At 42.2% G+C, this 25,932-nt stretch overlaps 1 protein-coding gene across 2 annotated transcripts in view; it reads left to right on the plus strand.

Moving 5' to 3' along the window:
- The first annotated feature begins 6,822 nt into the window (after nucleotides 1-6,822).
- LOC139582483 (steroid hormone receptor ERR2-like) overlaps nucleotides 6,823-25,932 on the plus strand; it is a 123,534-nt gene continuing 104,424 nt past the window's right edge. For both annotated transcript variants that reach the window (XM_071412532.1, XM_071412533.1), the window contains exon 1: nucleotides 6,823-7,442. In XM_071412532.1, coding sequence (XP_071268633.1) covers nucleotides 7,399-7,442 — 44 coding nt within the window. In that variant the 5' untranslated portion in view covers nucleotides 6,823-7,398. The remainder of the gene's footprint in view (nucleotides 7,443-25,932) is intronic.

Consider the following 25,932-nt stretch of genomic DNA (forward strand, 5'->3'; position numbering starts at 1 on the left):
CTATCTGGTTCTGAATAGAGGATACTCTGGAACCCCAGTCATCTATCTGGTTCTGAATAGGGGATACTCTGGAACTACAGTCATCTAAAACATTGTCCATCCCTACCTTTCCGTTTGTTTTGAACTATGGGACGTCCATTCACACCACTACCGCAATATAACACAGCTATGAACAGAGGATCAATATTTAGAAAACATACACAGTACCAGTCAAACGTTTGGACACACCTACTCATTCAAAGGTTTTTCTTAATTTTTTTACTATTTTCTACATTGTAGAATAATAGTGAAGACATCAACACCATGAAATAATACATACGGAATCATGTAGTAACCAAAAACGTGTTAAACAAATCCAAATATATCTTTGTGAGACGCAGAGTAGGTGAACGGATGATCTCCGCATGTGTGGTTCCCACCGTGAAGCATGGAGGAGGAGGTGTGGTAGTGCTTTGCTGGTGACTGTCGGTGATTTATTTAGAATTCAAGGCACACTTAACCAGCAAGGCTACCACAGCATTCTGCAGCAATACAGCGATATATATATAGATATAGATATATAGATATAGATATTCCATCCCTCTCTGTCTGTTTGTTATGAACTATGGGAATTTAATCTATGCTTCTGAACTCTGTAGAACTATGGTGAGTTCTGTTCAAGTCACACTACTAAAATCATATAACTCTGCTATGATCCAACAGAGGATCACCATTTTTTTCCCTTCATATTTTGGCCATCCCTCCCTCCCTCCCTCCCGCCTTGTCTGCTTGTTTTACTCTCGATTTCACAGACAAGTAAGAGGATATCCTTGTATCGCAGGGGACTGTGAAATGAGGTATGGCATAGTTGTCATTCTTTAGGAGTTGGGGGATCTGTAAAGCGCTTGCTGTGTGGGAGGGGAGATAAAAGCGTACAATAATGATTTTGACCCCTATAAGCTGCTGTTGAGCCCTTTAAGCATAGCTGCACAGTCATGGCCAAATTAATTCCTGTAATATTTGATGTTTCCCATCAGCCTGGTCTCATAGACTAGACATAACATAGTAAAGGTAAATCGGGGATATGCAAATTTGTATGATATGTGTTACAGGCTTTGGTTTATCCATTTATATTTTGAGGTTGGAGGTTACCACGCTAGCACGTGGGGCGCACCGGTTGGTGTCACCATGTTAGGCAGTATGTTTTACACCTGTACAGTCGTGGCCAAAAGTTTTGAGAATGACACAAATATTAATTTTCACAAAGTTTGCTGCTTCAGTGTCTTTAGATATTTTTGTCAGATGTTACTATGGAATACTGAAGTATAATTACAAGCATTTCGTAAGTGTCAAAGGCTTTTATTGACAATTACATGAAGTTGATGCAAAGAGTCAATATTTGCAATGTTGACACTTCTTTTTCAAGACTTCTGCAATCCGCCCTGACATGCTGTCAATTAACTTCTGGGCCACATCCTGGCTGATGGCAGCCCATTCTTGCATAATCAATGCTTGGAGTTTGTCAGAATTTGTGGGGTTTTGTTTGGCCACCCGCCTCCTGAGGATTGATCACAAGTTCTCAATGGGATTAAGGTCTGGGGAGTTTCCTGGCCATGGACCCAAAACATCGATGTTTTGTTCCTTTAGCTTAGTTATCACTTTGCCTTATGGCAAGGTGCTCCATCATGATGGAAAAGGCATTGTTCATCACCAAACTGTTCCTGGATGGTTGGGAGAAGTTGCTCTCAGAGGATGTGTTAGTACCATTCTTTATTCATGGCTGTGTTCTTAGGCAAAATTGTGAGTGAGCCCACTCTCTTGGCTGAGAAGAAACCCCACACATGAATGGTCTCAGAATGCTTTACTGTTGGCATGACACAGGAATGATGGTACCGCTCACCTTGTCTTCCCCGGACAAGCTTTTTCCGGATGCCCCAAACAATCGGAAAGGGGATTCATCAGAGAAAATGACTTTACCCCAGTCCTCAACAGTCCAATCCCTGTACCTTTTGCAGAATATCAGTCTGTCCCTGATGTTTTTCCTGGAGAGAAGTGGCTTCTTTGCTGCCCTTCTTGACACCAGGCAATCCTCCAAAAGTCTTTGCCTCACTGTGCGTGCAGATGCACTCACACCTGCCTACTGCCATTCCTGAGCAAGCTCTGTACTGGTGGTGCCCCGATCCCGCAGCTGAATCAACTTTAGGAGATGGTCCTTGCGCTTGCTGGACTTTCTTGGGCGCCCTGAAGCCTTCTTCACAACAATTGAACCGCTCTCCTTGAAGATCTTGATGATCCGATAAATGGTTGATTTAGGTGCAATCATACTGGCAGCAATATCCTTGCTTGTGAAGCCCTTTTTGTGCAAAGCAATGATGACGGCACGTGTTTCCTTGCAGGTAACGATGGTTGACAGAGGAAGAACAATGATTCCAAGCACCACCCTCCTTTTGAAGCTTCCAGTCTGTTATTCGAACGCAATCAGAATGACAGAGTGATCTCCAGCCTTGTCCTCGTCAACACTCACACCTGTGTTAACGAGAGAATCACTGACATGATGTCAGCTGGTACTTTTGTGGCAGGGCTGAAATGCAGTGGAAATGTTTTTTGGGGGATTCAGTTCATTTGCATGGCAAAGAGGGAGTTTGCAATTAATTGCAATTCATCTGATCATTCTTCATAACATTCTGGAGTATATGCAAATTACCATCATACAAACTGAGGCAGCAGACTTTGTGAAAATGTATATTTGTGTCATTCTCAAAACTTTTAGCCACGACTGTACACCTTTACACCTTACATCTCTTTAGTCGGAAGGAGCTTTACCTGTGATATTTATCTTCTTGATGCTACGGATCCCGTTACCGGGAACATTTATCAACAACAACCGCTAAACTGCAGAGCGCCAAATTCAAAAAAAATACAAAAATTTTTTATAATCATGAAATCACAAGTGAAATATACCAAAACATAGCTTAGCTTGTTGTTAATCCACATGGATTTACGTTTAGTATGATTATGCATATTTTTATGTATAATTTAATTTGATATACACTACATGACCAAAAGTATGCTCGTCGAACATCTCATTCCAAAATCATGGGCATTACTATGGAGATGGTCGCCCATTTGCTGCTATAACAGCCTCCACTCTTCTGCGGAGGTTTTCCACTAGATGTTGGAACATTGCTGTGGGGACTTGCTTCCATTCAGCCACAAGAGCATTAGTGAGGTCGGGAACTGAGTTTAAGCGATTAGGCCTGGCTCACAGTCAGTATTCCAATTCATCCCAAAGGGGTTTGATGGGGTTGAGGTCAGGGCTCTGTGCAAGCCAGTCAAGTTCTTCCACACCGATCTCAACAAACCATTTCTGTATGGACCTCGCTTGTGCATGTCAACATTGTCATGCTGAAACAGGAAAGGGCCTTCCCCAAACTGTTCCCACAAAGTTGGAAGCACAGAATTGTCTAGAATGTCATCGTATGCTGTAGCGTTAAGATTTCCCTAGCCCAAATCTTGAAAAACAGCCCCAGACCATTATTCCTCTTCCACCAAACTTTACAGTTGGCAATATGCATTGGGGCAGGTAGCCTTTTCCTGGCATCCGCCGAACCCAGATTTGTCCGTCGAACTGCCTGGTGGTGAAGCGTGATTCATCACTCCAGAGAACTGCTTTTCCACTGCTCCAGTCCAGCCTTACACCACTCCAGCCGACGCTTGGCATTGCAGATGGTGATCTTAGGCTTGTGTGAGGCTGCTCGGCTATGGAAACCCATTTCATGAAGCTCCCGACGAACAGTTATTGTGCTGATGTTGCTTCTAGAGGCAGTTTGGAACTCGGAAGTTAACGTCGCAACCGAGGACAGACGATTTTTACGCACGCTACGCGCTTCAGCACTCTGCGATCCCGTTCTGTGAGCTTGTGCGGCCTACCACTTTGCGGCTGAGTCGTTGTTGCTCCTCGACGTTTCCACTTCACAATAACAGCACTTACAGTTGACCGGGGCAGCTCTAGCAGGGCAGAAATATGACGAAAAGTAGTATTGGAAAGGTGGCATCCTATGACGGTGCCACGTAGAAAGTCACAGACTTCTTCAGTAAGGCCATCAAATCAAATCAAATCAAAATGTATTTGTCACATACGCCGAATACAACATGTGTAGACCTTACCGTGAAAACGCTTACTTACAAGCCCTTAATCAACAATGTAGTTCAAGAAGATTTAAGAAAATATTTACTAAATAAACTAAAGTAAAAAAATTAATTTAAATTAAATTAAAAAATGAACACAATATATTTACATAAGAATAACAAGGCTGTATACAGGTAGAGGTTAGTCGAAGTCATTTGTAAAGTGACTATGCAGCGAGTAGCAGCAGTGTAAAAACAAGGGGGAGGGGGTCAATGTAAATAGTCTGGGTGGCCATTTGATTAATTGTTCAGCAGTCTTATGGCTTGGGGGTAGAAGCTGTTAAGGAGCCTTTTGGTCCTAGACTTGACGCTCCGGTACCGCTTTCCGTGCGGTAGCAGAGAGAACAGTCTATGACTTGGGTGACTGGAGTCTTTGACAATTCTTTGGGCTTTCCTCTGACACCGCCTGGTATAGAGGTCCTGGATGTCAGGAAGCTTGGCCCCAGTGATGTACTGGGCCCTACACACTACCCTCTGTAGCGCCTTACGGTCAGATGCCGAGCAGTTGTCATACCAGGCGGTGATGCAACCAGTCAGGATGCTCTCGACGGTGCATCTGTAGAACTTTTTGAGGATCTGGGGACCCATGCCAAATCTTTTCAGTCTCCTGAGGGGGAAAAGGTGTTGTCGTGTCCTCTTCACGACTGTCTTGGTGTGTTTGGACCATGATAGTTTGTTGGTGATGTGGACACCAAGGAACTTGAAACTCTCGACCCGCTCCAATTCTACTGCTAGTGTTTGTCTATGGAGATTGCACCACTGTGGGCTCGATTTTATACACCTGGCAGCAACTGTTGTGGCTGAAATAGCCGAATCCACAAATTTGAAGGTGGATATACTTTTGAATACGTAGTGTATAAATAACAGTTAAACAATTGTTTTTATATGGTCTTTAGACAGTAACTGTCTACTTCTTCCTCCCATTTAAAGTGTTAATTAATAATAACTCTGAGTCCAGGTTGTTCCCTTACACTAGTTCTGATATACAGTGCCCTCCGTAATTATTGGGACAGTGAAATATTTTTTCTTATTTTTGGCACTGTTCTCCGGCACTTTAGATTTAAAATGATACAATGACCATGAGGTTAAAGTGCGGACTGTTAGCTCTAATTTGAGGGAATTATTCATCCATGAACCATTTAGAAATTACAGCACTTTTTGTACATGGTCCACCCATTTTAGGGGGCCAAAAATAGATGTGTATTAAAGTAGTAGAAAATGTAGTGTTTGGTCCTATATTCTAAGCATGCAATGGTTACATCTGACTCTATAAACATCATTGTGACATCATCATATACATCATTGTGACTCTATGAACTTGTTGGATGCATTTCCTGTTTGTTTGGGTTGTGTTTCAGATTATTTTGTGCCCAATAGAAATGAATGTTAAATAATGTATTGTGTCATTTTGGACAAAACTTTTATTGTAAATAAGAATATAACATGTTTTCCAAACACTTCTACATTAATGTGGATGCTACCGTGATTACGGAGAGTCCTGAATGAATCGTGGATAATGATGAGAGAGAAAGTAACAGATACACAAATATCATATCCACAAAAAAATGCTACCCTCCCCTGTTATTGTAATGATGAGAACTTGTCTTGGGAGAAATGGTGTTTAAATGTGTCTGTAACTTTCTCACTCATCATTATTCACAATTCATTCAATACGATCTGTTATCATATTCTAAATATGTAAGACTAAACAGATACTGTGAAAAATAACACTTTTTTTTGCAGGTTGTTGTGTTCAGTTTCAGAAGGGGGAGAGTCAGAAGGGGGAGAGTCAGAAGGGGGAGAGTCAGAAGGGGGAGAGTCAGAAGGGGGAGTGTCAGAAGGGGGAGAGTCAGAAGGGGGAGTGTCAGAAGGGGGAGTGTCAGAAGGGGGAGAGTCAGAAGGGGGAGTTTCAGCAGGGGGAGAGTCAGAAGGGGGAGAGTCAGAAGGGGGAGAGTCAGAAGGGGGAGAGTCAGAAGGGGGAGTGTCAGAAGGGGGAGAGTCAGAAGGGGGAGAGTCAGAAGGGGGAGTGTCAGAAGGGGGAGAGTCAGAAGAGGGAGAGTCAGAAGGGGGAGAGTCAGAAGGGGAGAGTCAGAAGGGGGAGTGTCAGAAGGGGGAGAGTCAGAAGGGGGAGAGTCAGAAGGGGGAGTTTCAGAAGGGGGAGAGTCAGAAGGGGGAGTTTCAGAAGGGGGAGGAGATCCCTATATTCTCCTTTGTTTGACATTGAATTGGTTTAAACTAATTAAAGTAAATAATTGGCACTTATAATGATAGTGTGTAGTCTTCATGGATGTGGGTTGTGTGGGTGTGTGTACAGTATGTGTGTGTGTGTGTGTGTGTGTGTGTGTGTGTGTGTGTGTGTGTGTGTGTGTGTGTGTGTGTGTGTGTGTGTGTGTGTGTGTGTGTGTGTGTGTGTGTGTGTGTGTGTGTGTGTGTGTGTGTGTGTGTGTGTGTGTGTGTGTGTATTTGCATGTTTCACAGCTTCTGTACACACACCGTTGTGAATTGCTGGACTCGGTTAGCCCCTCCCCCTGTTGTCAATTGCCAACCCCCTTGGCCGCTGTAAGGCCGGCCCCCTCCCAGCCAGCCAGCCAACAGCAGCTGTTCTATATCCCCCCTGTCTTAAAGAGCCTCTGTCCCTGCTATGGAGACAGTCAATCCACTTTCTCACTGACTACCTCAGTCTTGGTGCGCTGCGCTCTCACACGCTCACTGTTGCTCTCTCTACCCATCGCTCTCTCTCTCTCTCGCTTTCTGTCTCTCCGTATTCCTCTTTTATCCTTTTCTTCTCATCTCTCTCTCTCTCCCTCCCTCTCTCTCTCTGTTTCCTCTCTCTCTCTCTCTCTCTCTCTCTCTCTCTCTCTCTCTCTCTCTCTCTCTCTGTTTCCTCTCTCTTTCTCTCTCCTTTCTTTCCTTCTTTCTTTCTCTCTTTCTCTCTCTCCTTTCATCCTCTCACTCTCTCTGTATCCTCTCTGTCTTTCTCCTCTGACACTCAAACACATACACACCCTCAACCTGCGGTACAGTACCTGTGAGTAGCGCAGTGTGTCTGGCCGAGCCAGAAGTGTTTTTCTAGCGAGGAGCAGGACAAGACAGGACAGAGGTGTTTTTCTAGTGAGGAGCAGGACAAGACAGGACAGAGGTGTTGAAGAGACCGCTGACAGATTGACGGACTGCTCACAGGAAGTGATGAGGATGAACTGACTCTTTCTGGAATGCTAAAGCTGGACTGTGATGGATGTTTCTGAGCGGTGTGTCCCCCTCTGTTATCAGGACCAGTAGGTGCAGCACTTTTCTCTCTCTCGTTTCTCTTGTTCTCTTTTTTTAATATTATCAATTCATCCTTTTGTTTCCTACATTTTTTTTTTTAAAGAAATTTGAAAGCAGTGAGGTTTTGACATTAAATGTTAAATCACTTTTTGTTCCTCACAGTGGACAGAGTTATCTATCTCTATATTTCTGCTCTGACGTTAGGGTTCTGTAAGTTTCATCAAAGAGACAATTTTCTTTATATACTTATTTAATTTTGCTGCCAAACCAATTGGGAGTGCAAGGCTGTCCGGCTGACCGCACAGTGCAAGTAGAACCTTACCTAGCCTTGGTAGGAGGGGTGTTGGGGAGAGGGCAGTCCAGGGCCCGATCGTCCCACCACTCTCTTCATTAGGACCAGGGTCCCCCCCCCAGGCCACTAGATTACCGGAATGACAGCCAGACAACCACTTTCCAGCTCTGCCTGCAGCCGTTTTACCAGACCGTTTTACCAAACCGCTGCACAAGTACTGTAAAATTATGTGTATGTGTTTGGGGGGGGTGTGTTTGCGTGTGTGTGTGTGTGTGTATAATTGTTAATGTACCAGAAGAGTGTGTCTACTGTAAATTGTAAAACAAGATTGTTATGGTTCAGGATAAATTAGAGTTAATATTATTTATCTTTTTTTTAAAAATCCTTAAAAAAAGGATAGTTTAATACAGTGGTCACGTGAAACTCGGTCGTTGTTTTTGTCTTAGCACTAAAACAGCTGATTCAAATAATCAACTAATTATCGAGCGTTGGTAGTGTTAGAGGAAAAAGCTGAATGTGCAACCCTCGGGGTCCCGACGACCGGGTTTGGGAAATGTAGTCCTATAGCAATTGTTTATTCAAAGCATCAAAACAGTAGCATTTGTCAAGCGTCCTGAGAGATACATTTTTATGTATAATTGTATTTGAAAAAACACTAATATATTTGACAGTTAAACAATTGGTCTTCATATGGTCTTTACTGAGTAACTGTCTACTTTTTTTTAATCTCCGTTTTAATTAATAAGTGTTAATTTATAAAAATGTTGCAGAATTTTTTTTTGCAAATTAAAATAAGAAAACTCAACAATTTAAATTGTGGAAGTGATACGGATGATCCCAAACTGTACAGTATATTCTAACCTTTGCATGTCTAGAGAGAAGCCATTCAATTTTACTAATTTAACTCATTACAACTATTATAACTCATTAACAAACACAATAAAATCAGACTGGAGTGGTAGAAGATCACGCAGATTATCTATATAGCTAATAATAACCTAGACATGTCTCAAGCAGATTATCTATATAGCTAATGATAACCTAGACATGTCTGAAACAGATTATCTATATGGCTAATGATAATTTAGACATGTCTCAAGCAGATTATCTATATAGCTAATGATAACTTAGACATGTCTCAAGCAGATTATCTATATAGCTAATGATAACCTAGACATGTCTCAAGCAGATTATCTATATAGCTAATGATAACCTAGACATGTCTGAAACAGATTATCTATATAGCTAATGATAACCTAGACATGTCTGAAACAGATTATCTATATAGCTAATGATAACCTAGACATGTCTGAAACAGATTATCTATATAGCTAATGATAACCTAGACATGTCTGAAACAGATTATCTATATAGCTAATGATAACCTAGACATGTGTAGAGAAATGCTTTTCCATTTAATTCATTTAACTCATTGAAGTCATTAGTTCTTGAGAGGAGCAGCTTCAGTATAATCAATCAAATGTATTTATAAAGCCCCTTTTAACATCAGCAGTTGTCACAAAGTGCTTATACAGAAATCCAGCCTAATACCCCAAACAGCAAGCAACGCAGATGCAGACGCACGGTGGCTAGGAAGAAACCTCTCAGTGTTAAACTCTAGACGGGATGTAACGGAGTTATGCTGTCAAGGGAACACTTTACAGGATACTGTAGTTAGACTGTAGTGTCTCAAACCCTGTGAATTCTCCCTTTACCTGCTTTACAAAGACATACTGACACTGAAACTGTGTACATTGTACATTTCATAAATATACATTCGGAATAAATTAAGAATATATACATAAAGAAAACCCCTTGAATGAGTAGGTGTGTCCAAACTTTTGACTGGTATTGTATATATGATGAGTTTATGTCCAAAACGCTATATATTTGTATTTTTTTAATCAGAAATAATTGCAAAACATTTAGTTATTTGTTACATTTGACAGTGTAAAACCTATCAGTACTACTTATTTCTCAGCGAGGGAGGCGGATATATGACAAAAATATGATAATTTATCTCTCTGAATAGAAACCATCAAGTAATATACTGTATTAATATAATATATAATATATATATAGTTTAATTTAATTCCAAACTACTATATATCCATTTTCAGAAATGTTGGTAAATTAGCTTTTATTGTTTAAAGAAAATCTGAAAGAGATTGGTGTGTTTTTTCACTGTCTAGTCATGGCGTAGGGTTTGTTCAATACCAGACATGTATTTGTTTAAAATCTATCACCTGATGGTTTCTATTCAGAGAGATAAATTATCATATTTTTGTCATATATCCGCCTCCCTCTCAGAGAAATAAGTAGCACTGATAGGTTTTACACTGTCACATGTAACAAATAACTAAATGTTTTTGGCAATTATTTCTGAATAATATGATATAGCGTTTTAGAAATGATCTGTTCATATATACAGTACCAGTCAAAAGTTTGGACAATTTTTTATTTGTACTATTTTCTACATTGTAAAATAACAGTGAAGACATCAAAACTATGAAATAACACATATGGAATCATGTAGTAACCAAAAAAGTAATAACCATCAAAATATATTTTATATTAGCCACCTTTTGCCTTGATGACACCCCGTAGGTACTTGGTTATTTACTATCGTTCAGTCATTATAATACATTGTCACCTCGTAGATACTTGGTTATTTACTATCCTTCAAACACAGTAACGATTTATCTTTTTCAGAACAGTTCTATCCATATTCGAAGAAAGTAATTTTACTTAACATATATGAACAGGCTTACACCCCAACATTTGTATATAACGTATCTATACTTTAAATACTTTATATTTTATACTTTATTGCTGCAATGAACGGTTGAACTTTTGATGACCTTTTGATCACACGTGTCTAAGTTTGTAAAAAAAAAAAAAGAAAAGTACTTTAGCTTCAGTCCTAAAGCTGTCAGTTTGTTAGACCACAACGTAGGGCATAATAGGATTAGCGTAGGTAGCTAAGTGAGTAATTACAATGTACCTCTGTGTTACACAGCCCTTACGACTCCTACACCTGTTTTGCTCTTTTGTTTTAATTACACAACTGAAATTCAAATCGTGGCTACACAGTTTATGTTGTGTGTATAATTTACATGGTTTGGAGTGTACTTTGGTTGCAATTGTCACAGATCAGCGTTTTATTTCTTTGCTATAACCAGTAGTTTGCAATTATAAAATGTTGTGAAACTCATTCAGCGGTTGTAGAAACATAACTATTGGTCTACCCTGTGTAATATAGTAAATACTACAGTAATGTCTTCAGAAACACTATACTAAATACTACAATATACTACAGTCCGCAAAAACACAGACAGTACCCTGTTTAATATTCAATTTAGAAAAGAAGACTGCTCGTAAGACAGACATTTTAATTTATTTCTACATAAAAGTACAAATATAATTCAAATTACAAAAAAAAAAATACATGATCATCTGGTCATGTATTTTTACGACCTACAATGTAACAATTTTATATGCTCTGTTATGCAAATCTATAGAATCATACTAACAGTGCCGGCATTCATTTTGTCCTGTTTGTTGTGGGACAATATCTAATCCCCGGCCTCTGTCCCTGTTTGTTGTGGGACAATATCTAATCCCCGACCTCTGTCCCTGTTTGTTGTGGGGCAATATCTAATCCCCGGCCTCTGTCCCTGTTTGTTGTGGGACAATATCTAATCCCCGGCCTCTGTCACTGTTTGTGGTGGGACAATATCTAATCCCCGGCCTCTGTCCCTGTTTGTTGTGGGACAATATCTAATCCCCGACCTCTGTCCCTGTTTGTTGTGGGACAATATCTAATCCCTGATCTCTGTCACTGTTTGTTGTGGGACAATATCTAATCCCCGGCCTCTGTCCCTGTTTGTTGTGGGACAATATCTAATCCCAGGCCTCTGTCCCTGTTTGTTGTGGGACAATATCTAATCCCGACCTCTGTCACTGTTTGTTGTGGGACAATATCTAATCCCCGGCCTCTGTCCCTGTTTGTTGTGGGACAATATCTAATCCCCGGCCTCTGTCCCTGTTTGTTGTGGGACAATATCTAATCCCCGGCCTCTGTCCCTGTTTGTTGTGGGACAATATCTAATCCCAGGCCTCTGTCCCTGTTTGTTGTGGGACAATATCTAATCCCCGACCTCTGTCCCTGTTTGTTGTGGGACAATATCTAATCCCCGACCTCTGTCCCTGTTTGTTGTGGGACAATATCTAATCCCCGACCTCTGTCCCTGTTTGTTGTGGGACAATATCTAATCCCCGACCTCTGTCCCTGTTTGTTGTGGGACAATATCTAATCCTCGACCTCTGTCACTGTTTGTTGTGGGACAATATCTAATCCCCGGCCTCCGTCCCTGTTTGTTGTGGGACAATATCTAATCCCCGGCCTCTGTCCCTGTTGTTGTGGGACAATATCTAATCCCAGGCCTCTGTCCCTGTTTGTTGTGGGACAATATCTAATCCCCGGCCTCTGTCCCTGTTTGTTGTGGGACAATATCTAATCCCAGGCCTCTGTCCCTGTTTGTTGTGGGACAATATCTAATCCCCTGCCTCTGTCCCTGTTTGTTGTGGGACAATATCTAATCCCCGACCTCTGTCCCTGTTTGTTGTGGGACAATATCTAATCCCCGACCTCTGTCCCTGTTTGTTGTGGGACAATATCTAATTCCCGGCCTCTGTCCCTGTTTGTTGTGGGACAATATCTAATCCCCGGTCTCTGTCCCTGTTTGTTGTGGGACAATATCTAATCCCCGGCCTCTGTCCCTGTTTGTTGTGGGACAATATCTAATCCCCGGCCTCTGTCCCTGTTTGTTGTGGGACAATATCTAATCCCGACCTCTGTCCCTGTTTTTTGTGGGACAATATCTAATCCCCGACCTCTGTCCCTGTTTGTTGTGGGACAATATCTAATCCCCTGCCTCTGTCCCTGTTTGTTGTGGGACAATATCTAATCCCCTGCCTCTGTCCCTGTTTGTTGTGGGACAATATCTAATCCCCTGCCTCTGTCCCTGTTTGTTGTGGGACAATATCTAATCCCCTGCCTCTGTCCCTGTTTGTTGTGGGACAATATCTATCCCCGGCCTCTGTCCCTGTTTGTTGTGGGACAATATCTAATCCCCGGCCTCTGTCCCTGTTTGTTGCAGCAGAATTAGGTATGTCAACAATAGTACACTGCATAGACAGGACATTCGTTTGTAGCGGCAGGTAGCCTGGTGGTTAGAGCACTGGGAAAGAAATTGAAAGGTTGCTGGATCGAATCCCTGAGCTGACAAGATAAAAATCTGTCGTTCTGCCCCTGAACGAGGCAGTTAACCCACTCTTCCCTGGTAGGCTGTCATTGTAAATAAGAATTTGTTCTTAACTAACTTGCCGAGTTAAATTAAGAATTTAAATATGTTTTGTGTTTGCACGCCTTTTCAAACTAAGAATTTAAATATATTTAGTGTTTGCACGCCTTTTCAAACTAAGAATTTCAATATATTTCGTATTCGTACTCATTTTCAAACTAAGAATTTAAATATATTTAGTGTTTGCATGCCTTTTCAAACTAAGAATTTAAATATATTTAGTGTTTGCACGCCTTTTCAAAGTAAGTAATAAACATAAGATTATGTAATGTGTGTGTCATGTTTTCTCTGTCTGTTTTAATAGAGAGAGAGAGAATTTAATTTCGGGCCAAATCCATCATCAAAGTTGCATGTTTGTAAGAAGAAAATGTATCTCGTTCCCCTAGTTACCCAGATAGGAAATGACATTTAAGAAGACTGTATGTGCAGCTGCAACCTACAGCATGCAGCATTCGTGCAAACACTGAGTAAATCTGTCTCTGTGAGGGCTTCACCAGAGAGGTGAGGTCAGCTCAGGGGGGGGGGGGGGTTGGTTCTTAGAATACATTGGTTTAACCCCAAGAGGATTCTGGGATTGTGGCTCGGACCACCGGCCGATTAGCCTGGAGCAAGAGGTCCTGTTAGTAATGCCCTCCTCACACGCTATACCTCCTTCCGACAGGGGATCAGAATACACACACTGACACACACACAATGTATGAGTCCACCCACCCACACACGCCTGGACGCACAGACACACACACACACACACACACACACACACACACACACACACACACACACACACACACACACACACACACACACACACACACACACACACACACACACACTGACACACACACACACTCCATGGACTATGAATGAAACATATTGCTTGTTATTTATTATGACATGTAATGCATACATGTATGTATTGTACAGTAGGTGTTCCCTGTATCTACCCTGTGTCATGTCTGACCCTGTGTCATGTCATGTCTGACCCTGCGTCATGTCTGACCCTGCATCATGTCTGACCCTGCGTCATGTCTGACCCTGCGTCATGTCTGACCCTGCGTCATATCTGACCCTGTGTCATGTCTGACCCTGTTTCATGTCATATCTGACCCTGTGTCATGTCTGACCCTGTTCCATGTCATGTCTGGCCCTGTGTCATGTCTGACCCTGCATCATGTCTGACCCTGTGTCATGTCTGACCCTGTGTCATGTCATGTCTGACCCTGCGTCATGTCTGACCCTGCGTCATGTCTGACCCTGTGTCATGTCATGTCTGACCCTGCGTCATGTCTGACCCTGCGTCATGTCTGACCCTGCGTCATGTCTGACCCTGTCTCATGTCTGACCCTGTCTCATGTCTGACCCTGCGTCATGTCTGACCCTGTCTCATGTCTGACCCTGCGTCATGTCTGACCCTGCGTCATGTCTGACCCTGCGTCATGTCTGACCCTGTCTCATGTCTGACCCTGCGTCATGTCTGACCCTGCGTCATGTCTGACCTCCTCTGCATAATATAGAACAATGGCATGTTGTTTATCACAAATTGTTTGTCGTACATTTTCTATCAGCGTTGTGAATCTTGAAACATATTCGCTGGTTCTCTCTGTCCCTCCCTGTGTTCCCAAACAGATTTCCTTACATCCCAGACAAACAGTCAGCAGTGTAGCTAGCTGCGGTCACACACACACACACACACACACACACACACACACACACACACACACACACACACACACACACACACACACACACACACACACACACACACACACACACACACACACGGGCGGGACTGGAGACTCACACACTGACCTGATAACTCGTTTTAGCGACAGCCTCATGACCGTACGATGGAAACACCTGACGGGCGTCCATTAGGAAAATGACCGTGATTTGAAGATACAGCGGAAAGATAAAGTTGACACCTGTTACTTTCCTTTATTTTTTAAATGTTACGAGGTATTTTCTGACTTTAAAATATTGAACCAATACATAGAGACAATGACAGAGAGAGGATGACAGACAGAGAGAGGATGACAGACAGAGAGAGGATGACAGACAGAGAGAGAGAGGATGACAGACAGAGAGAGAGAGGATGACAGACAGAGAGAGAGAGGATGACAGACAGAGAGAGAGAGGATGACAGACAGAGAGAGAGAGGATGACAGACAGAGAGAGGATGACAGACAGACAGAGAGAGGATGACAGACAGAGAGAGAGAGGACGACAGACAGAGAGAGGATGACAGACAGAGAGAGAGAGGATGACAGACAGAGAGAGAGAGGATGACAGACAGAGAGAGGATGACAGACAGAGAGAGAGAGGATGACAGACAGAGAGAGAGAGGATGACAGACAGAGAGAGGATGACAGACAGAGAGAGGATGACAGACAGAGAGAGGATGACAGACAGAGAGAGAGAGGATGACAGACAGAGAGAGAGAGGATGACAGACAGAGAGAGGATGACAGACAGAGAGAGAGAGGATGACAGACAGAGAGAGAGAGGATGACAGACAGAGAGAGAGAGGATGACAGACAGAGAGAGGATGACAGACAGAGAGAGGATGACAGACAGAGAGAGGATGACAGACAGAGAGGATGACAGACAGAGAGAGGATGACAGACAGAGAGAGGATGACAGACAGAGAGCGGATGACAGACAGAGAGAGCATGACAGACAGAGAGGATGACAGACAGAGAGAGGATGACAGACAGAGAGAGGATGACAGACAGAGAGAAGATAACAGACAGAGAGAGGATGACAGACAGAGAGAGGATGACAGACAGACAGAGACAGGATGACAGACAGAGAGAGGATGACAGACAGAGAGAGGATGTGTCAAAGGGCAGTAGGCGACATTCAAAGCTATACCAATACTGTAGAGATGTGTGCCGTCTCAGATCGCTGGACTACCCTCGGTCACACGTGTTATTGTCTTCAGGCAATAAAACGTGAGATGTAGTTTAGAACAAACACTATCGACATATGTGTAATAACATAAGACTAAACTAAGACCGTTTTGTGATTTGAGCTTCAGTAATTCCATGACAAAATGACAGGTGAAAATGTTCAGTAACGAGACTTCTGGTGTCTTAGAGAATAAACAAAAAATAATAGGCAATAACAACAACAACAAAAATCATATAATTTATTCATAATAATTCATATTCATAATAATCATGATATTAAAATAATAATCAGATGTCTCTGTAGCAGTGTGATTCTCCATTCTATTGGAGCAGCGTTAAAGTACAGTATTGAGTTCTTCTTCTTGTCGTTACGGGTATATTTGAAATGGATCTGTCTCAGATATAATGTGTTAGTTCTGGATTAGTTCTGGACACATCAGTAATATGAGAGGAAGAATCCAAAAAACAAAATCAATAGCTCCATGGTATTAAATTCATTCGTTGTATGTTTCCTCCCTCACCTCCTTTTGAATTAAAAGGACAAGTTAGTGATAATTTGCATAGTAGCTCAGCCTATACAGCATTGTGTGTCGTGCAGGGATTTCCTAAAGGCGGTTGAATTGAATACTTAGCATGAAGGCTACGCACGTATGGGTTGAATCCCTGTAATGTTGTTTTGTATAACGTCATCGGCATGGATATCAGTGTTATAAATGTGTCCCTGGCACACTCTTGTTCTGGTCCGTCTCAACTTCTCATCGGTCAAGGGTTTACTTCCTGTAATCCGACCAAACGACATCAACTGGGGAGAAAAAGCAGCACTAGCATCTGTTTCATTGTGTGATTACTGGTGTTGGTCGACTGGAACGATATATTTAGAATGCCCCCACCCCCCCACCCCACCCCCATTATTTTCCCTAGTTAACATGTTGTTCAGCTGTGGGATGTGATTGAAACAGTAGATACGTTTGGACCTGGGCCTTGGCCTGGACCTGGGCCTTGGTCTGGGCCTGGGCCTTGGTCTGGACCTGGGCCTTGGTCTGGACCTGGACCTGGGCCTTGGCCTGGGCCTGGGCCTTGGTCTGGACCTGGGCCTTGGCCTGGGCCTTGGTCTGGACCTGGGCCTTGGTCTGGACCTGGACCTTGGCCTTGGTCTGGACCTGGGCCTTGGTCTGGACCTGGGCCTTGGTCTGGACCTGGACCTGGGCCTTGGTCTGGGCCTTGGCCTGGACCTGGGCCTTGGTCTGGACCTGGGCCTTGGCCTGGACCTGGGCCTTGCTCTGCTCTAAGTAACAGCGACAACATCTGATGTCCTGACAAGAGAATTAGGAATTAGAACTTTAGATTTTTACTGATGGACAGAGAGAGCAGGTGGTTGTGGGGGAAAGTGCTGGTTTTGAGCCGCCCTGCTCCGCCAGATGCAATGTGACACGTGTATTAATGACGTTAGCTGCTAGCTGGTCTGTGGTGTGACCGGGGAACAGTACAGCTCTATAGCAGAGTGGTGTATGGTGTGATGTTTCAGTTTGACGTTTTACTGTCACGTGCACCAGTACAGTGAAATGACATTCTTGCTTGAACTTACCCAACAATGCAGCAGAGCCATAAAAACAAGTAGAACTGAACCAACCAACAATAGAAATAAGAAGAACAGAAGAAAGTAAGTAACTATATACAGTTCCAGGGTCAGTAGCTATTTACAGGGTCAGTTCCAGGATCAGTAACTATATACAGGGACAGTTCCAGGGTCAGTAACTATATACAGGGTCAGTAGCTATATACAGGGTCAGTTCCAGGGTCAGTAGCTATATACAGGGTCAGTTCCAGGGTCAGTAGCTATATACAGGGTCAGTTCCAGGATCAGTAACTATATACAGGGTCAGTAGCTATATACAGGGTCAGTTCCAGGGTCAGTAGCTATATACAGGGACAGTTCCAGGATCAGTAACTATATACAGGGACAGTTCCAGGGTCAGTAACTATATACAGGGACAGTTCCAGGGTCAGTAGCTATATACAGGGTCAGTTCCAGGATCAGTAGCTATATACAGGGACAGTTCCAGGGTCAGTAGCTATATACAGGGTCAGTTCCAGGGTCAGTAGCTATATACAGGGTCAGTTCCAGGGTCAGTAGCTATATACAGGGTCAGTTCCAGGATCAGTAACTATATACAGGGTCAGTTCCAGGGTCAGTAGCCATATACAGGGTCAGTTCCAGGGTCAGTAGCTATATACAGGGTCAGTTCCAGGATCAGTAACTATATACAGGGACAGTTCCAGGGTCAGTAACTATATACAGGGACAGTTCCAGGGTCAGTAGCCATATACAGGGTCAGTTCCAGGGTCAGTAGCTATATACAGGGTCAGTTCCAGGATCAGTAACTATATACAGGGACAGTTCCAGGGTCAGTAACTATATACAGGGACAGTTCCAGGGTCAGTAGCTATATAAAGGGACAGTTCCAGGGTCAGTAGGTATATACAGGGTCAGTTCCAGGGTCAGTAGGTATATACAGGGTCAGTAGCTATATACAGGGACAGTTCCAGGGTCAGTAGCTATATACAGGGTCAGTTCCAGGGTCAGTAGCCATATACAGGGTCAGTTCCAGGGTCAGTAGCTATATACAGGGTCAGTTCCAGGGTCAGTAGTTATATATAGGGACAGTTCCAGGGTCAGTAGCTATATACAGGGTCAGTAGCTATATACAGGGTCAGTAGCTATATACAGGGTCAGTAGCTATATACAGGGTCAGTAGGTATATACAGGGACAGTTCCAGGGTCAGTAGCTATATACAGGGACAATTCCAGAGTCAGTAGCTATATACAGGGTCAGTTCCAGGGTCAGTAGGTATATACAGGGTCAGTAGCTATATACAGGGTCAGTAGCTATATACAGGGTCAGTAGCTATATACAGGGTCAGTAGCTATATACAGGGTCAGTTCCAGGGTCAGTAGGTATATCTGATTCTGACTTTACATTCAATCCAGGCTCTAATATCATTAGGCAAAGTGGAGTCATTACATTCAATCCAGGCTCTAATATAATAAGGCAAAGTGGAGTCATTACATTCAATCCAGGCTCTAATATCATTAGGCAAAGTGGAGTCATTACATTTAATCCAGACTCTAATATCATTAGGCAAAGTGGAGTCATTACATTTAATCCAGACTCTAATATCATTAGGCAAAGTGGAGTCATTACATTCAATCCAGGCTCTAATATCATGAGGCAAAGTGGAGTCATTACATTCAATCTAGGCTCTAATATAATTAGGCAAAGTGGAGTCATTACATTCAATCCAGGCTCTAATATCATTAGGCAAAGTGGAGTCATTACATTTAATCCAGGCTCTAATATCATTAGGCAAAGTGGAGTCATTACATTTAATCCAGACTCTAATATCATTAGGCAAAGTGGAGTCATTACATTCAATCCAGGCTCTAATATCATTAGGCAAAGTGGAGTCATTACATTCAATCCAGGCTCTAATATCATTAGGCAAAGTGGAGTCATTACATTCAATCCAGGCTCTAATATCATTAGGCAAAGTGGAGTCATTACATTCAATCCAGACTCTAATATCATTATGCAAAGTGGATTCATTACATTCAATCCAGGCTCTAATAGCATTAGGCAAAGTGGATTCATTACATTCAATCCAGACTCTAATATCATTGGGCAAAGTGGAGTCATTACATTCAATCCAGGCTCTAATATCATTAGGCAAAGTGGAGTCATTACATTCAATCCAGACTCTAATATCATTAGGCAAAGTGGAGTCATTACATTCAATCCAGGCTCTAATATCATTAGGCAAAGTGGAGTCATTACATTTAATCCAGGCTCTAATATCATTGGGCAAAGTGGAGTCATTACATTCAAACCAGACTCTAATATCATTAGGCAAAGTGGAGTCATTACATTTAATCCAGGCTCTAATATCATTTGGCAAAGTGGAGTCATTACATTCAATCCAGACTCTAATATCATTAGGCAAAGTGGAGTCATTACATTCAATCCAGACTCTAATATCATTAGGCAAAGTGGAGTCATTACATTCAATCCAGGCTCTAATATCATTAGGCAAAGTGGAGTCATTACATTCAATCCAGACTCTAATATCATTAGGCAAAGTGGAGTCATTACATTCAATCCAGGCTCTAATATCATTAGGCAAAGTGGAGTCATTACATTCAATCCAGACTCTAATATCATTATGCAAAGTGGATTCATTACATTCAATCCAGGCTCTAATAGCATTAGGCAAAGTGGATTCATTACATTCAATCCAGACTCTAATATCATTGGGCAAAGTGGAGTCATTACATTCAATCCAGGCTCTAATATCATTAGGCAAAGTGGAGTCATTACATTCAATCCAGACTCTAATATCATTAGGCAAAGTGGAGTCATTACATTCAATCCAGACTCTAATATCATTAGGCAAAGTGGAGTCATTACATTCAATCCAGACTCTAATATCATTAGGCAAAGTGGAGTCATTACATTCAATCCAGGCTCTAATATCATTAGGCAAAGTGGAGTCATTACATTCAATCCAGACTCTAATATCATTAGGCAAAGTGGAGTCATTACATTCAATCCAGACTCTAATATCATTAGACAAAGTGGAGTCATTACATTCAATCCAGACTCTAATATCATTTGGCAAAGTGGAGTCATTACATTCAATCCAGACTCTAATATCATTAGGCAAAGTGGAGTCATTACATTCAATCCAGACTCTAATATCATTTGGCAAAGTGGAGTCATTACATTCAATCCAGACTCTAATATCATTAGGCAAAGTGGAGTCATTACATTCAATCCAGACTCTAATATCATTAGGCAAAGTGGAGTCATTACATTCAATCCAGGCTCTAATATCATTAGGCAAAGTGGAGTCATTACATTCAATCCAGACTCTAATATCATTAGGCAAAGTGGAGTCATTACATTCAATCCAGACTCTAATATCATTAGACAAAGTGGAGTCATTACATTCAGACTCTGAAAAGAGAAAGGAAAGAATAAAATAAAATCCAATTTACAGTAAACACACACATACACACACACACACACACACACGCACGCACGCATGCGCACACACAGCCACGCATACACACATACACACGCACACACAAATGCGCACCCATGCATGCACACTCACATGCGCACACACACACACACGCACGCACACGCACCCACGCATACACACACGCACACACTCGCGCACACGCACGCACACACAGACATATGGGCTTTCCTTTGTCTTGTGAGGATCAGAGGGAGGATGGTGAAGCAACACTGCTGTACATTTGAAGGTTATGTTTCTGGTTGCTAAGGCAGAATAACATTATGGATAGATGGTCCATCTGTGTTTATTTATCAGATCAGTATCCTAACTGATGGCTTTAGTCTGTACTGGTTTACCCTACCCTTCGTCCTTAGCTCCTTCCTCCCTCTGTCTACATTATTAAGGCAGTTAGCCGCAGGGGGGTGTTTGACATTGCTGGAAGGGCAGTTAGCTGCAGGGGGGTGTTTGACATTGCTAGAAGGGCAGTTAGCTGCAGTTTATTTTTTTTTACATTGTTGGGATGACAGTTTGAATAGAGGTGGTTGGGATGGCAGTTTGAATAGAAGTGGTTGGGATGGCAGTTTGAATAGAGGTGGTTGGGATGGCAATTTGAATAAAGGTGGTTGGGATGGCAGTTTGAATAGAGGTGGTTGGGATGGCAGTTTGAATAGAGGTGGCTGGGATGGCAGTTTGAATAGAGGTGGTTGGGATAGCAGTTTGAATAGAGGTGGTTGGGATGGCAGTTTGAATAGAGGTGGTTGGGATGGCAGTTTGAATAGAGGTGGTTGGGATGGCAGTTTGAATAGAGGTGGTTGGGATGGCAGTTTGAATAGAGGTGGTTGGGATGGCAGTTTGAATAGAGGTGGTTGGGATGGCAGTTTGAATAGAGGTGGTTGGGATGGCAGTTTGAATAGAAGTGGTTAGGATGGCAGTTTGAATAGAGGTGGTTGGGATGGCAGTTTGAATAGAGGTGGTTGGGATGGCAGTTTGAATAGAGGTGGTTGGGGTGGCAGTTTGAATAGAAGTGGTTGGGATGGCAGTTTGAATAGAGGTGGAGGGATGGCAGTTTCAATAGAGGTGGAGGGATGGGGTGTATATGTAGATGGATGGGGGTTGATGCTTGATGGTCATTGTTGGGGAAGCAACTCTGAAAATACAGTTATAAAACTACATAGCAGTGGGACGTAGCGGTTTCTTCTGAAAAATCAGAAAAAAAGAAAAACATATTAATATACAGTACCAGTCAAAAGTTTGGACACACATACTCCTTCAAGGGTTTTTCTTTATTTTTACTATTTTCTACATTGTAGAATAATAGTGAAGACATCAAAACTATGAAATAACACATATGGAATCATGTAATAACCAAAAAAGTGTTAAACATATCAAAATGTATTTTATATTTGAGATTGTTCAAAGTAGACACAATTTGCCTTGATGACAGCTTTGCACATTATCCAAACTTTTGACTGGTACTTTATATACTTTTTTTCTTTTTACAAAAGTAGAGCACTGGTCCTTTAATAGGCTTGTATGGTGGAAAAATATTTGTCCAGTCCCCCTCTGTTGGCAAATAATTTTACAGCACCCCCACCACGTTTTCCTTCACGCTGAAAAAGGTTAAGCTTCGCTAAAGGTACCCTTAAGACAATTATAGTTTACTTTGAAAAGAGTCGTTCACTACATCAAAACTACTTTATGAAAAATTATCATATCAAAATCTGTACTGAACAAAAAACATGAACGCAACATGTAAAGTGTTGGTCCCATGTTTCATGAGCTGAAATAAAAGATCCCATTTCTCTTAAATGTTGCCCACAAATTTGTTTACATCCCTGTTAGTGAGCATTTCTCATTTGCCAAGATAATCCATCCACCTGACTGGTGTGGCATATCAAGAAGCTGATTAAACAGCATGATCATTAGCTTGTGCTGGGGACAATAAAAGGACACTCTAAAATGTGCAGTTTTGTCAAACAACACAATGCTACAGTTGTCTCAAGTTTTGAGGGAGCGTGCAATTGGCATGCTGACTGCAGGAATGTCCACCTGAGCTGTTGCCAGAGAATTGAATGTTAATTTCTCTACCATAAGCCGCCTCCAACGTCGTTTTAGAGTATTTGGCAGTTCGTCTAACCGACCTCACAACCGCAGACCACATTTAACCACGCCAGCCCAGGACCTCTACACCCGGGACCTCTGCACAGAGATACCGTGGCGAGATCCTGAAGCCCATTGTCGTGCCAGCATGTTCCAGTTCCTGCCTATATCCAGAAATTTCGCACAGCCAGTGAAGAGGAGCGGGACAACATCCCCCCCCCCCCCCCCCCCCCACACACACACACACACAATCAACAGCCTGATCAACTCCATGCGAAGGAGATGTGTCTCGCTACATGAGGCAAATGGTGGTCACACTAGATGCTGATTGGTTTTCTCATCCACGCCCCTACCTTTGTCTTAAAGGTATCTGTGACCAACAGATGCATATCTGTATTCCCAATCAAATCCATAGATAAGGGGGCAGAAATTAATTTATTTAAATTGACTGACTTCCTCTGTAACTCAGTAAAATCTTTGAAATTGTTGCATATTGCATTTATATATTTTTTTACAGTGTACTTTGTGAAAATTATCATATGTACATCTGAAATGTCATGGACTACAAATGGTCAGAAAAGATCCCTTTGAGGTCATTAGGTTAACACCAAGAATTAGGCAGGTCAGATGAAGAAAAATAAAGGAAACGATTGGCTACTTCACCTGTATTTTCTTTAGTTTTGGAAGAAAAGTAGTGTGTAGTTCCAGTAGTTAGCTACACCGCTACATGGTAAAACAGTAGTGTTTAGTTCCAGTAGTTAGCTACACCGCTACATGGTAAAACAGTAGTGTGTAGTTCCAGTAGTTAGCTACACCGCTACATGGTAAAACAGTAGTGTTTAGTTCCAGTAGTTAGCTACACCGCTACATGGTAAAACAGTAGTGTGTAGTTCCAGTAGTTAGCTACACCGCTACATGGTAAAACAGTAGTGTGTAGTTCCAGTAGTTAGCTACACCGCTACATGGTAAAACAGTAGTATGCAGTCCCAGTAGTTAGCTACACCGCTACATGGTAAAACAGTAGTGTGTAGTTCCACTAGTTAGCTTCACCGCTACATGGTAAAACAGTAGTGTTTAGTTCCAGTAGTTAGCTACACCGCTAAATGGTAAAACAGTAGTGTGTAGTTCCAGTAGTTAGCTACACCGCTACATGGTAAAACAGTAGTGTGTCATTCCAGTAGTTAGCTACACCGCTACATGGTAAAACAGTAGTATGCAGTCCCAGTAGTTAGCTACACCGCTAAATGGTAAAACAGTAGTGTGTAGTTCCAGTAGTTAGCTACACCGCTACATGGTAAAACAGTAGTGTGTAGTTCCTGTAGTTAGCTACACCGCTACATGGTAAAACAGTAGTGTGTAGTTCCAGTAGTTAGCTACACCGCTACATGGTAAAACAGTAGTGTGTAGTTCCAGTAGTTAGCTACATCGCTACACAGTAAAACAGTAGTGTGTCATTCCAGTAGTTAGCTACACCGCTACATGGTAAAACAGTAGTGTGTCATTCCAGTAGTTAGCTACACCGCTACATGGTAAAACAGTAGTGTGTCATTCCAGTAGTTAGCTACACCGCTACATGGTAAAACAGTAGTGTGTAGTTCCAGTAGTTAGCTACACCGCTACATGGGAAAACAGTAGCGTGTAGTTCCAGTAGTTAGCTACACTGCTACATGGTAAAACAGTAGTGTGTAGTTCCAGTAGTTAGCTACACCGCTACATGGTAAAACAGTAGTGTGTAGTTCCAGTAGTTAGCTACACCGCTACATGGTAAAACAGTAGTGTGTAGTTCCACTAGTTAGCTTCACCGCTACATGGTAAAACAGTAGTGTGTAGTTCCACTAGTTAGCTTCACCGCTACATGGTAAAACAGTAGTGTGTAGTTCCACTAGTTAGCTTCACCGCTACATGGTAAAACAGTAGTGTGTAGTTCCAGTAGTTAGCTACACCGCTACATGGTAAAACAGTAGTGTGTAGTTCCACTAGTTAGCTTCACCGCTACATGGTAAAACAGTAGTGTGTAGTTCCAGTAGTTAGCTTCACCGCTACATGGTAAAACAGTAGTGTGTAGTTCCAGTAGTTAGCTTCACCGCTACATGGTAAAACAGTAGTGTGTAGTTCCACTAGTTAGCTTCACCGCTACATGGTAAAACAGTAGTGTGTAGTTCCAGTAGTTAGCTTCACCGCTACATGGTAAAACAGTAGTGTGTAGTTCCAGTTGTTAGCTACACCGCTACATGGTAAAACAGTAGTGTGTAGTTCCAGTAGTTAGCTACACCGCTACATGGTAAAACAGTAGTGTGTAGTTCCAGTAGTTAGCTACACCGCTACATGGTAAAACAGTAGTGTGTAGTTCCAGTAGTTAGCTACACCACTACATGGTAAAACAGTAGTGTGTAGTTCCACTAGTTAGCTTCACCGCTACATGGTAAAACAGTAGTGTGTAGTTCCAGTACTTAGCTACATTGCTACATAGCAAAACAATTATGAACTACTGTGTGTGTGTGTGTGTGTGTGTGTGTGTGTGTGTGTGTGTGTGTGTGTGTGTGTGTGTGTGTGTGTGTGTGTGTGTGTGTGTGTGTGTGTGTGTGTGTGTGTGTGTGTTTTATTTCAGAAACATGTCAATTGTTGGCATAGGTGGCTAGTATGTCCACTATACAGTGAAAAACTTTAACCTAATTAAGCTAAAAATGTACCGTACCATGTACTTCCACCGTACCATGTCACCATGTCATCGTGTCATCGTGTCACCCTGTCAC

The sequence above is a fragment of the Salvelinus alpinus genome, chromosome 8 (genome assembly GCF_045679555.1).
Source record: "Salvelinus alpinus chromosome 8, SLU_Salpinus.1, whole genome shotgun sequence".
Classification (NCBI taxonomy): domain Eukaryota; kingdom Metazoa; phylum Chordata; class Actinopteri; order Salmoniformes; family Salmonidae; genus Salvelinus; species Salvelinus alpinus.